General features: G+C 36.7%; 1 protein-coding gene across 2 annotated transcripts in view; it reads right to left on the bottom strand.

The window, feature by feature from the left end:
• The window catches only part of SEMA3A (semaphorin 3A), a 281,465-nt gene that overhangs the window by 67,716 nt on the left and 200,218 nt on the right, over positions 1-13,531 (bottom strand). For both annotated transcript variants that reach the window (XM_051795286.1, XM_051795287.1), the window contains one exon: positions 1,381-1,474. In XM_051795286.1, the coding sequence (XP_051651246.1) occupies positions 1,381-1,474 (94 nt within the window). The remainder of the gene's footprint in view (positions 1-1,380; positions 1,475-13,531) is intronic.

Below are 13,531 nucleotides of genomic sequence, written 5' to 3'. Positions count from 1 at the left end.
GAGCAAAAAAAAAAAAAAAAGGAATGTGAAAAGCTAGACACTGTTGACTTTGTGCAGTTGCATACCGGGTATACCACGTAATACTGGCTTGTCATCATTCTCTTTCTTTATTGTATATTAAAGTAAATAGTAAAGCTATTCGCTTGAGAGTTGCTCTGCCACAAATTCAAGTCGCTTCAGGCACTAATTTATACACTGGCCTTTTAGACACACATTTTTTTCCTTTCTGTTTGTACAGGGTACAAGTTGGAGCAAGATCTGGATGTCTTTCCTGTTTTTCCTGTTAAAAAGTGTGTGTCCCCAGGGTAGCTCATCACCTGGGATCATTACAGGCTTCTAAGATCAGGAAATGAGGCACACTTAGGACTAAATTTCTGTTGCTGTCTATTTTGAATAGCTTAATTTTTAAATGCAAAGTAAATATAATAAGTGTAGACAGTAGGTAAGGCCCTAGACTAACAATATGGACAAAGTCCTGGAGAAACCAATCTATTTGGTTATGTGTCATTTCCCAAAGACTTCTGAGATAAAGAGAATCTGCAATTTTCTGAAACTATTGTTGGATTTGAAGTTGAAATAAATTGTGAGAAAGTTACATGTTAAGGATAAGGTGGCTACACCTAGGCAGAGTTGTTATGGAAAGAAGGATCTGTTTCATTCCTAATTTATTCTCACAAAACATCTTTTTGCCTTTTTCTGAGAAGGAGAAGGAATAACAATGGACATAATTAATTCAATTAGATAAGTTAAATCAATTAGACAAATTCAATCAATTGCATTAGTTCAATTAGATTGACACAGTCCAGTTGCTCTATATTTACATATTCCATGAAATGAAGTATTACCAATTTAGAAACACCTAATTTATTTAAATCATTTTGTTCTGGGCAGGAATGTAAGTGTATTCACTGTCAGACAGCTCTCTTCAGCTGAAACATCACCTGAGGGCCTAGACCTGTGGCTGCTTATGTGTCTCAGCTCACACACAGGTACAACTGAGTGATAAACTTTCCTTGGCAGCAAAACTGATGTAAGGAATGACTTGTTCCTGCTCTCACTTTGCTCTCAGCTGTGCTGGTGTGACCACCAGTGTGTACAGCCTGTAAAGTGGGCGATTAAAATGCCTCGACCTAGAAGTGAGAAGGAAAAACACCTTGCAGAATCAAGGCCTTGCAGCTTTTGTGATACCCAATGTTAGTTTATATCTCAAGATACCTGGGTCAACTGTATTCGAAGTGAAACCAGAATTACCTTAACCTAGAAATAAATTGCATAAAACAAAAACCTGTCATAGGTGCTGCAAGGAGGAAAAAAAAGCAGAAAATAAGTAATTATTTACGGTGACTGCACATCTCACTGAACTTGTTATGTGGTACCTACCTACTAAAAGCGAAGCTGTCAGCAGTTTGGGATCATAAGGGCTTTTCCCCCGCCCATTTTCAAAATGTGAATCTGCCATTCTAAAGATGTTGTCCTGTGGGATAAATAAAAAAAAAAAAAGAGGAAAAAGCAACATTATTTGATGAAAGAACACTGATAAGTGAGTTGAACACAACAGAGTGCAGAGGGTGCAGTTTATGTGATTCATACTGGGGTTTGTGGCTTAAGGAAGTCAAATTACAATGAGTGAGGATCTGCTAGAAGTGCCCACCTCCTAATCAGTATGTGCTGAAGGTTAGTCAAAGGCACAAATACACATGCACAGCTTGAGTCTCTTCTGTTCTACTTCACATATAATTTACATGGTTTTATAGAAATCTTTTTGCTTTCACTTAGAATACATTTGACTAATAGTAACTAATGAATCAGGAATTTGAAACTTATATCTGAAAAAAAATAAAACCTATTTCTCCCTGACTCTACTTTTCTGAGATATCCCACAACATGACATGATGCTAAATTCTGCTTTTCCTAGCCTGAGTATTAGTGACTTACTATTTCATACATCCTCAAATTCAATTTTAACTGCATCAAGAGAGCTTTTTATCATTATTATTATTCAGAACCATGCAATGAAACTTTTAAAATATACAAGCTGAGGGTAAAGCATATGGGGATTTAAACTGAGATTAAAAAGGGCCTCAGTCAACACTAAGTCAAACAGAGGTCAGTAAATCCAAAGCAATGGGTTTTCAGTATATTTAATTACTTTAATTTAAACTGAGGGACCAAGTCTGCCAATTAATTTGAATAGTGTGTTTATCTTATGTTTTGGACTGAGGGTAAAACCAGAGGAATTGATGCTTTTTGCACAGAAGATTTCTACATTCACAGAAGACTTGTGGAGGCCACACCAAAACCTGACATTTCCATTTCCCACCTGCACTGTGGTTAATTTGCATTGACACCTAATTAAGTCAAGGAACCCCAAAAAGAAGAGACTGATCTCCACCTCGGAAGCGGCATTCTCCTTGGCACCCTGCCTTCCCTATCTTACTCATCCATATTGAGCCCAGTCATGGGCCAGACTAGTGACCAAAAAATGGTGTTATTTCAAACCTATGGAGTCCATGTTTCTGTAAGTCAGTCCCAGGCTATATCTTTTAATACAGGTTTGTTCAATTACATCATGCTAGTACATATCTCTGTGTATCGATTACATATTTTCAAAGGAAATTCATCAATCAGATGAATTTCACATTTCACTCCATTTACTGAAGAAAAAGGTGAAGGGAAAATGGACTTTAGCAGGATAGTAATCTGGAGGGGCTTACTGCACTGTAAGATAAAAAGGTTGGACATCATCAAGTTTGATCTCAGGATTCAAGTTCAACCTCCTAAGGCATGTTCCTGTACATGTAGCCTGCCTGATTATGTTTATAGTCATCCTGTATATGTAATATCTTACACAGTATTAAATGTCTTTCTTTCCCTTTGTCTTTCTTTCTATTTCTTAATAGCATAGGCACATTTCTTATTTCTCTCCAGCTTTCTGACTTTGCTCCTTCTAACCAGAAATGAATAAATAACCAAAAAGAAAAATATTTTTGAGATTCTACTGTAGGGTCCATACCTAGATCTTACACAATAAATAAAAACAGTACATTGAGGAGAATGTTAGACCTAAACTTCAATAATAGAAAATGGCACTAATGCTACAAGCCATTATTGAAAAATGTTATTATCAATCTATATTTTAGTGGCATTTCTTCTTAGTAGATGATAACTGCTCAACTTGCACACCAATGGATATTTGATAAGGCTGTAAAGTCAGTGGCATAACAGTTAAGGCAGAACATATCCCCAAGATAATCCCATGTGTCATTATAAGACAAATAAGAAACAGATGTGGAAAGTGATTTGGTGTAGGAAGGATCTGATTTTTGACTGTATTCTTCTGGGTTATGTCACTTTAACTGTTGATATTGGTGTGTAGCAGGCAAGAATGAGCGGAGAACCAGGTCAGCATAAGTCAGAGATGATCCATCCTCCTCTTCGAGTTTGTGGAATAAAACATTTGAAATAAGAGGCATGACATGTAAATCCCACAGTGTTTTTGTATTTCAGTTAAAATGCAATGAGGAGACATGTACTGTAAGTTTCCAAATGTATGGGTGAGTAATGATGACAATAAATACATCACTGTTAAGTGTCAAATAAATGTATCATGGTTAGTCTGAGGCCCCAAGGAGTTTTGATAAACATGCTATAGGAAGTCTAACCTGTCACAAATAGGGTAACTTGCCCAAAAAGCTTTTTGGGTGCTGAAGTCAAACTACCTCTATCTAGAAATCAACAATAAATACAGGCAACAGAGGAATAAACTCTTTTCTACGTACTTTTCATTCTCATTTTGAAAACCTAGGAAGCAATATGACTACTGATAGGCACTTGATTATACTACTCACTGGTCTGCAGTATTTGCACCCAAATTATACCCTGAGATGCCACAACAGCAAAAGATGAGATGAGAAGTCAATGTCAGTATTTCAGGGTAAAATTTCACCTCTTCATTTTCAAGGTGTACTTGATCATTTTCCAAAGAGTTAGTCTCTGGTCAAAAAACTTGGGCTATGCTCCTGGTGTTTTAAGTCCTGTCCACCTAAATTACACCTGGAGACCTGTGTGCAGGCAGCAGGGAGGGAGACAGAAGCTCTTGGGAAATGACTTGGCAGCAAGGTGAGTCTGCCTGGAGACAGCAAAGACCAAGGTTCTGCTCACAGATTTAGGGGACTGTGTGAGTGTGGTCCTTTTTGCATAGTACAGATAAGCTGTTAGCTAGAAAGAAAGCACACTGTTCTCAGAAAAATCCTGATCAGTTAATAATTTTGCTGCCTCTTGGATTTTTGCAGTTAATTGAATAAAAAGAATGGTACTGCAGTGAATCAGCAAATGCCTGAGCCATAGACAGCAAAAAAACCCTGTGTATTCACCAAATGCTAAGTGTTTCAAAGTTTTATGAGGGCTATTATAGAATCAAACACAAGAATTCATGACAACACAAGATTGCCAGGTGGGTGGAAAGCCTGTAGAAATGCAAAAAGAAAAAGAAAGAAAAATAAACAAAGAAAGGCCTTTGTAACTCAAAAATTAGTCCAATTTATTGTCTAAAACCCTTCATTAGTTGCACTGGCAGCCCAAAAGGACATTACAATGTAGTTCAAACCTCTTTTATGGATCCTCGTAGCTAAAAACCTTGCTGTAACATGTTTTATGGGTTATTAAACTCTAGGTTTATATCTCGCTGATGCTTCTTTATAATCCATAGTAAAACTACTGAAAATTAGATTGTTTAGGTCTTGAAATTCCACAAACTCATAAAGACAACAACTGACTGCTGGCTCATGGCATGACACGAATTGTTTCACCTAGTAAATGCCTTGCATGGTAGGAGATAATGCTTCTGGCTCCTTAAAACACATGTTTTCCTGTAGCACATAGCGTGATAGATGGCAAGACTCAGCCAGAAAGAACTACAGTTCAGTCCTGGAAATGAATGAAAAAGTTATTGTGACTTCCCATGATCTACCACTTCAAGGCTCCAGAGATTTGCTTTCAAAAGCTGAAATACAAATGAAATAACGTGTCATATCATGATACTGAGTGGTGACAAGACATAGCTTTTTGACTAGACTTATATCTTGTTATTGAACAGCTTCAGTCAGCCAGTGTGACAATAAAACAAGATGTTATATATACATAAATATACATATACCAACGGTATATCCATTTATAGATCGATCTACCTATCTATATCTACCCAGAATGGTCATTTCTTAAACCATTTTTTGCGTGTCTGCCTGCAGCTAACCCATCAACTGTCTCAACAAAACAAGGACAAGGAAGATGAAAACATACATAAGTTATTGTAAATATATATATTTTTTTTCCAGTTTAGTATAACTGCCTTGCAAGTAAAAGTGTGGTTACTGGGGAAGCACTAACCTATCAGTATGGACAGCGCTGACTGCTGAATTTCCAGGTTATGCTTTTCCCGAACCTTTTCTGGCAATTCTCACAGAACTGCAGAGTTTAATGCAGTGAAACCACTGTTGGTCAGTAGTGAATAAACACAGTGCAAAAAAATGATCTGAAGAGACTTTGCTGATGGAGTGTGTACAGCTACTAAGAAAGTATTACTGGTTTAAATTATAAGGCATAGAATGACAGCAGTGATGCTCCCCAGCCATTCCAGTACAATTGAAGGAACTCATATCCTTACCCTTGTAACCCCCAACCCATAAATAGAAAAGAACACATCTCTAGGGTATCTTTCAGGGATTAGCTGATCTCCACAACAAGCAGTTGAACAAGGAATGGTCCAGAAACAGTCAATATGCCAACTATCACAACCTTTGTTTAATGAAAAAGGTAGAGTTGGCCTTAGCTATGAGTATTTTTTACATTAACATTCCCCTTGCTGTTTTGACAGACTCTCTTGTGCTATGATGAAGCATTTTATAAAACTGTTAAGTCAAAAAAAAAAAAAAGGACAAAATTCAAAACTAATACACCCCACACAAAACCCCAATAAAAATAGCCCCAATAGATTTCCAGAGTGCCTGGAGTATGACAATGCACCAGGAGGGAATATCCATTTGGGGGACTTGAAAGCCCATGACAATGTCTCTTCACTGAGTCAGAAATTGCTGGCATTGAAATATTGTGCTCTCTGTAATTATTCGGTGTTGTAAATACAAAAGGAAAAGCTCCACTTCCCACTCAGAGAAAAACTTTCAGGCTTGTTAACGTTTGGATTTATCCCCTCTACACAGAGGCATTAGTTGGGGTGGCTGAATTTGCTGCTCTAGTCACAGTCAGAGGAAAGCAACAAGTTCCTCTGAATGATGAGTCAGAGCAGCTCAGAGCTGTAGTTCCCAAGGGCAGCGTCTCTCATCACTGACCACAGAGAAAGCCTCGTGTGAATTTAGGTCTGAGCTAAGTCTTTCTGAAATGAACACTGCAGAGGCAGCTGATTGGAGACACCTGACTTTGAAAAAAAAGAAATTGATGGTTTTGCTCTTTGGTGTTGTTTTTTCTCTTTTTCTTTTTTTCTTTTTCTTTTTTTTTCTTCTCCCTTTCAATATATTAATTCCAGGGAATTTTTGATTTACCTCATGCACAATACAACTTTCTGTGCACACGTTTTATTACTATATCAAGAGTATTTCAGAAAGCCTTTTAAGTAAACTTTACTCTATGAGAAATGATTTATTTATGAATTGTGTTACTTTTCAAGAATAATTTTAAGTGAAACAACTGTGCAGGATATGGCCATGTTGTTATTGTTATTATATTTCCTATTTCACACTTAATCTATTGAGTCATGAAAACTGTTAAATATGAGGACTTTGGTTTCAGGTTTGGGAATCATGCTATTATGGAACTTTTAATGAGAAACTTTTATTAAATTCATCCCCACGGAATGGCTTATTTTTAAAAAAGTGCAAGTGCAAATAAATGTAATGTGAGAAATTATGCAAAAAATACAAATATTAAAACAAATGTAAATGTTGAGGCAAGTGGTAACCATTGGGGAAATAGGTGAAAAGTGATTGAAGCAATAATGCAACTGTTTTAAATCATTAATTATTAAAAAAAAAAAAGAAAAAAGAAAAGAAATGCACACAATGGGCTTCTGACTTTTAGTCTTTTAGTCTTCAGGCTCCATATGCTATAGGGGTTTTACCCACACACATCTGGGGGACACCGGGCTCTGCAACACCTTTATTACGTTTTGTTTTTCCAACTTGAGGCTTAGCAGAATTATAGTTATGGAAACCAGTTTTAAAATCCTGTGGGAAATCACTCTAAGTTACAGATCTTTAGTAAAATCGTGCTCCCAAAGAAAGGCCTCCAGCTTCTGTGGGACCTGGAACTGAAACTTTCTTGGAGTCCTGTGCTGTGCTAAAGGGGACAGAGAAGGAACTTCCTTGAAAAGCATTTACCTGCAAAACTGGTCATGAGCTCTAAGATCATCTCCCAAACTCTAACCCTCAGGCAGTATGATCACTTCAAGACCTCTCAAACAGTCTCTACATTATCCTGTGTCCTCTTCTTCAGATTCAAAGAGATATTCTTTCTACCAAACCACTACACTTGTAGATATTAATTCTGGTTCCTGGAAATCTTACTTTTGATATCTAAATAAAGAGTTGTTGAAATGATTACCAGCTCGATGTTTCATTGTTTAGATTAATGAAAGAAGAACAGAGCTCTTGGTTTCTGTTTCTCCTTTTATCCCATAGGTCACTTCTACTGGAAAGTTTTTCTAGCTTATGATCTTCAGAAGATGCCTTGAGATGCAGTAGATGACTCTGGAAAGCACAAATTTTGAAAACTTGACTCCCTAGGCTGAATTTGGACAACTCACCTTCTCAATAATTCTCTTTCAGTCAAATATCAAACATCCCACACTACTCTGCTTTCTTCTGAAGTTAAATCTACTAATATTTATTAAGCTACCATGCACTTTCGCAAAGAGGGAAATGTTTTGTCTCTATCTATCTATCTATCTATCTATCTATCTGCATAATTATAATTCAATGAATCTAGTAAAAGGGAAAACAGCCAACTAGGCTTTTCAGGAACAGCTGGTTCAATCTATTCGTTATTCCTAGTTTATGATCAGTAAGTGCTGCTTCTTCTGACTGGGAGAGAAACCAAGTGTCAATGTCAAATAGCGAAGACTTGTTCACACCTGAACATACTAGTCTGCATACTAATATTGGTATTTATATGAGTAATAGCCTCTTTCAAATCACTGTGCAACATACGTAAATAAAAGGAGGGCAGGCACTGTCAAACTGAGCAGCTGTTCAAAAAAGATGTATGTGTTTGTGAACTTGCTTTTGCAATATTTCACAAACAAAAGACCCCAGACTTACCTGACTTTCATGCAACAGTTTTCTTGGGTTTGGTTTTCTTTTTCCCTGATGATGTCATCTACCTACTTGCACCCATTTTAAACATCTAATGAAATGTTCTAATGCTAAAGCAAATAAATGAGCAGACATGAATTTCATTATAGTGTCACTATAGTATTTATTGCTTCAGAAAATATTTCAAATAAAGAGTGATTAGAAAAAAGAAAACAAACGAAACACACGGTTAACATGAATGATTAGTAAAGACACCAAAAATGTCATCCCAATGCCATACCAGACACTAGATACCATCAAGGATATTGAACAATTCTCAGAGGACATTGAGAATTAGAATGCCTTTGTATTGCAACTTTCTGGGTTGTCAAGTGTAATACATCACCTAAGATCACCGTCTGGCTCATATAGGATGACCTCTGGAAATATAACCACCATACAATGACTGTCTGTTCTAGTCAAGTTATTAAATGGTCTGCATATGTAAGGAATAAGATATACAAGCCCAAAACCAGTACACGTCACTGAACTACATAACCTAAAAATCTCAATTCTTTAAGTGTTCTTATTCTTACCCCCAACATATTTTCCATTAAAAATATTTGGAACAGATTCTAATCACTTTAGCAGATTCTACTATTATGTTAAATAAATTATCGGGCCATACTTTATTGCATGATTGTACAAGTTTTCTACAGTTATTTTTAGCATTCAAGACCACTGCTTTCCTCTTTTGTCTTCTGGATTTCCTGTATGTTATTAGACTGTGGTGAGGTCAGGCATCAGAGGAAATAACAGCAGTGCTAACTCCTAGACCCAATGTTTTATGAATTACTGAGCATCAGTGATGTAATGGCAATAAATCTAACCCAGTCTCAGTCTTGTGTCCTGTTGTAAATAAATGAAGTTAGCAAAGGTGTTATTTTATTCAAGAGCCTTCCTGATGAGAATGAAAATGTTTCCCTCGAGGTGTTGTTTGTAAAATTGCTTCTGTAATTAGGGTGCTGTTAAACAAGAGAAAGGTTCTCCAGTTTTCCTGGGGAACTTTCAGTCAAGGGTATCTTATTTACAACACAAAAACGACTGCAAATTGGGGAAGCAACATACAGAAAGGACTTAGTCAAGTGGAGTTAACATATAAGCATACGGCCAAGATTTTCTAATTTCCCAAGTGATTTTGCATACTCCCAAGTTGAACACCCAATTTAAAACTTGCTCAAGGGCTCTGATTTTCACCAAATACCTTCTTAGACAATTTAAAATTCTGATACGTGAAGCTGTTAGTCTCTTCTGAAAATAAAGGCTATGTCTGCATTACTTTTAATTCCTAGCAAGGAGAAACCTCTAATATGGGCACATGTCCTCACTAAAGGCTTCAAAAATCTCACTCTAAATGAGTGACAGGATAAGAAGCAAGCCTATAAAAATATTATTAATTCTTTCTCCCTATTATAAGAACTTGTGAGCAAGCCTTCAGAGAATTTGTGAAAGTAACAAAGGGACAGAGAAGTACACCACAGCAACCACTGTAACAACTATTAAGTTTTGCTTTTTTTTTTTAAGATACTGCAATCTATTTGCAGCACTTCATTCCAAGGTGCCTATAAAGTGTCAGGTCTAGATCAGTGTTTGATACATATGCAAATTTTAAAAAAACATAAACTAAATCTGGCATACCGAAGCTGAAATTCTGACCCTTTGGGCAATTTTGCTTTTCTTGAGGCAAAGCTTAGAACTGAAATCCCTGCAACAAGCACTTCTCTTTCCTTATTGTTCCCTCCACCTGCTTGCAGCGTGACACCACCCAGCCCTTCTGCAGCCTCATTTGATTTTTCTTCATTAGCAAGAAATAATATCCTCAGATTTTAATAGCTGGTATTGCATTAGAGAACAATGCATTTGAAAATGTAAATTCTATTCTACATGTGGAGACATAACTAACAGTAGATATAATTATAACCTCTCTCTGTGACAAGTTGCAATTATTCCTCATGGCACTGTGTTTAAAAGCAATGCATTTCTCATACTGGTCGGGGGTTTTTTTATTAAAAAAGTCAAGAATGTTTGATATTCTTTTCCCAGTGCAACAAAAACTTTGCTGAGACAGTAACAGATGGATTTAAGTGAGTTTGATTCAAGGTGACTGAAAAAAGTACATTAAAATTCACTTCTTTATTCACTATCTTGCCTGCTTTTCTAGCACCCAAGAATCTCCAGAAGGGGAGAGAGTCAATGACACTGGCAAGAATATGTGGTACACTCAGCTCATATGTCTATATATGTACCTTCATAAATAGGAATGCACAGTGTCAGTAGGGCTAATCAACATTCAACCAGATAACTCAATTCCTGATACTTGTATTTTTGAAGAAACACAGCCTGTCTTTTAACAGAACTTTGGCTCAAAATCCTGGCTCATTGTATAGTGTAGTGTAGTATAGTATAGTTTAGAATGGTTTAGTACAGCATAATATAGATTGACTTTGTTGGCTAAAGCAAACTGACAAACACACCAACTTCTCATAGGAAAAAAAAGTAGTTCCCTTTAATGTTCTCTTTGATTTCTGCAGTAAACTTTAATGGAATCCAAATGATTTTGCATTTTTTTTTTCTTTTTGAGAAAGAAAACTGACATTTAGATTACTCCACATTTCACCACTCACCACAAGATCACAGCCACCGTGAGAAGTGGTCACGGTCATGAATTGGATTATCCAGGACCTGTCTGTGCTCTGCATAAAGCGACGTCAATAAATGCTACAGACTCCAAGCAAGGGTGGTGCCATCCCAAATGTGGTGTGATCCGTGAGACTTTCATGCAGATCTTCTCAGGCCCTACTCTTAGAATTTCAACATGAACCCCACTGAAGTCAGAGAAAGATTCCCTTCAAGTTCAGTGAACGCCAGAGGAATCTTCCTTATATCCCTTGCCATGTTTACATGTTAATGCAAGGTCATGGTAAATCCTTCCAAATGACTATGAATTAAAACAGTTGTTCTCCATCACCACCAATTTAAAAGGTTTGACCTGACAAATACACGATTTCTAAACTTGCATCTGTACCATCACCCTTCTGTTTTTTGTCATCATTAAAGGCAATAAACACTGAGTAGAAAAAAATCACATGTGTTCTTAATCCATATTGATTACTTGTTTTACAATATCTGACTGAAATGCAAGCTTCATTTGCATTTATTCAGATAAATATTAAAAGTTTAACCCCACTTATTGGTTGATCCTTGAAATGCATAATTGCATTAAAACACATACATTTACAAACAAAAATAATAAGGCCTAAAATATTAATCATCTCCCCTGCTGTCTCAAATCACCCTTTTCATTTTTTATTCATAAAGAAAGGCACCTTTGGACAACGATTTGGGTTCTCTCCTCAGCAATGCTGGTGCAACCCCAGTGAAAGCCAACAGAACTAAAGAAAAAAGTCAGCTTTGGAGATTATCGAGAAGAACAAATATCAGAAGGATCCATATGTTTTTTGCATATCCATAACACAGATGCAAATTTTAAGTCTTTGGGTTACTTTTTGTCTTAGTTTTACAACTGAAGTCTTTCCTTACTATAACTTATCCCTGGATCTGGAAATTTTGAACTTAATTGGTAGGTTAAAAAAACCACATCCCTTTGTATTTATTTAATGAAATATTCTCAGACCATCTGCAAGATAATGCTGCTCAATTTTCTATCACCTTGGATGTAAACATTTCAACAGAAGGTGGTGTTTGTGCTGTTTGAGGCACCTTCTGAACTCTGCTGAGCTTATCTTCTCTTTAGAGATGAAACTTTGTTTACCTAAGATCTGAGCAATGATTACGGGCCCCTGGGAAATCGAAACATTGTAACGATAATTGGTTCCCGAAATGTAAGTCCCTCTGAAGGGAAGAACTCAGAGGTATGGTCTTGTAGGAAAAGTGACCAAACATCTGCAAAGGTGCTGGAGTTCTTCCCCCATGTAAGACAAGTCTCATGAAGGCCCAGCAAGGTTCGCTGGTCCCACACTGCACATCCAGAGATGCACAGAAAACCCGTGGGAACGAAATGCATCTTTCCCCTTTCCTTTTCTTTCGTATGCAGGCATTAAAATTAACACTTATAAATGGAACCTGAAATATAACAGCTCAGCTGTCTTCTTGTTTCAGGAGGTGTTAGTGGTACCAAAGAAGCCAAATTGCAGGACTGGTATTTTATTCTCATATCAATGACTAAGCATCTACTCCAAAACCAATTCAGTCCATGGCACTCTCCTCTCGTGTTTTAGTGTCCTCTGAATTAAGACCTTAAAAGACTAGAAGCATCATCGATTTTGTACAGATTAAAGAAACGGGAATTTTAGCACTACATTTCTGCCTGCAAATGTTTTATTTGTCAATGTTAGAGATAAAACATCATATTGCTGACTGGAGGTAGCTAGAATAGACCAGAACAACTTGTGAACTTTATGTAAAGCAGTGTTCACAGTTTCCTTCTGTATCTTTCCATAGAAAGTAATTCTTGAAAAACTCATACAGTGCATCTTTTATAGATCAAAAATAAGGTTTTAAAATAACAATAATTTTTTTTAAAATTGTATTTTTCTTATGAATGAGATCAATGCCCAGTAACAGTCAAAAAAAAGCAAATGTCACATTATGAGTTTTTAGGAAAGAAATAAAGAACAAAACCAACAGTATCTTTATGCCTCTATAAATGCATGACACTTCTGCATTTTCAGTACTGTATGAAGTTACAGTCCTCTAACTCAAAAAACATACACACTGGAGGAGAGATGAAGAAAAGAAGAGTGCTCTCAGTTTGTTCTAAAATGAGAAACTGGCAGGCAGAAAGTTTAAAACAAAATAAAGGAATGTTCCTCCCATGTTGCAATTTGTAGGGCTTGGGGTGCTGTGGATACTTAAAAGATATATGAGCTCAAGATATGCCAGTACTAATTCACAAAAAACAAGTCATTGAAAAGCATTAAACACAGAGATTCCACCCCTGGTTCAGGAAATCCCTGAACAACGAGTGCTGGAGCCTGGGAGACTCTATCACTAAGCACTGCTGCATACTTGCCTTATTCTCCTCCACTGGCATTCATTATGGGACCTGGTGAGAACCAAGATACTGGGCTAAATGAGCCTTTGGTCTGAACAGATTTGACTGTTCTTATGAAATGAGGCAGAGAGAAATTAGGTAATTTAGCCAGGAAATC

Source organism: Manacus candei, unplaced genomic scaffold (assembly GCF_025592945.1).
Source record: "Manacus candei isolate 608988 ecotype Guabito, Panama unplaced genomic scaffold, ASM2559294v1 h1tg000042l, whole genome shotgun sequence".
NCBI classification, from domain to species: Eukaryota; Metazoa; Chordata; class Aves; order Passeriformes; family Pipridae; genus Manacus; species Manacus candei.
The sequence above is the reverse complement of the archived record's forward strand: the minus strand, read 5'-3'. Positions and strand labels throughout refer to the sequence as shown.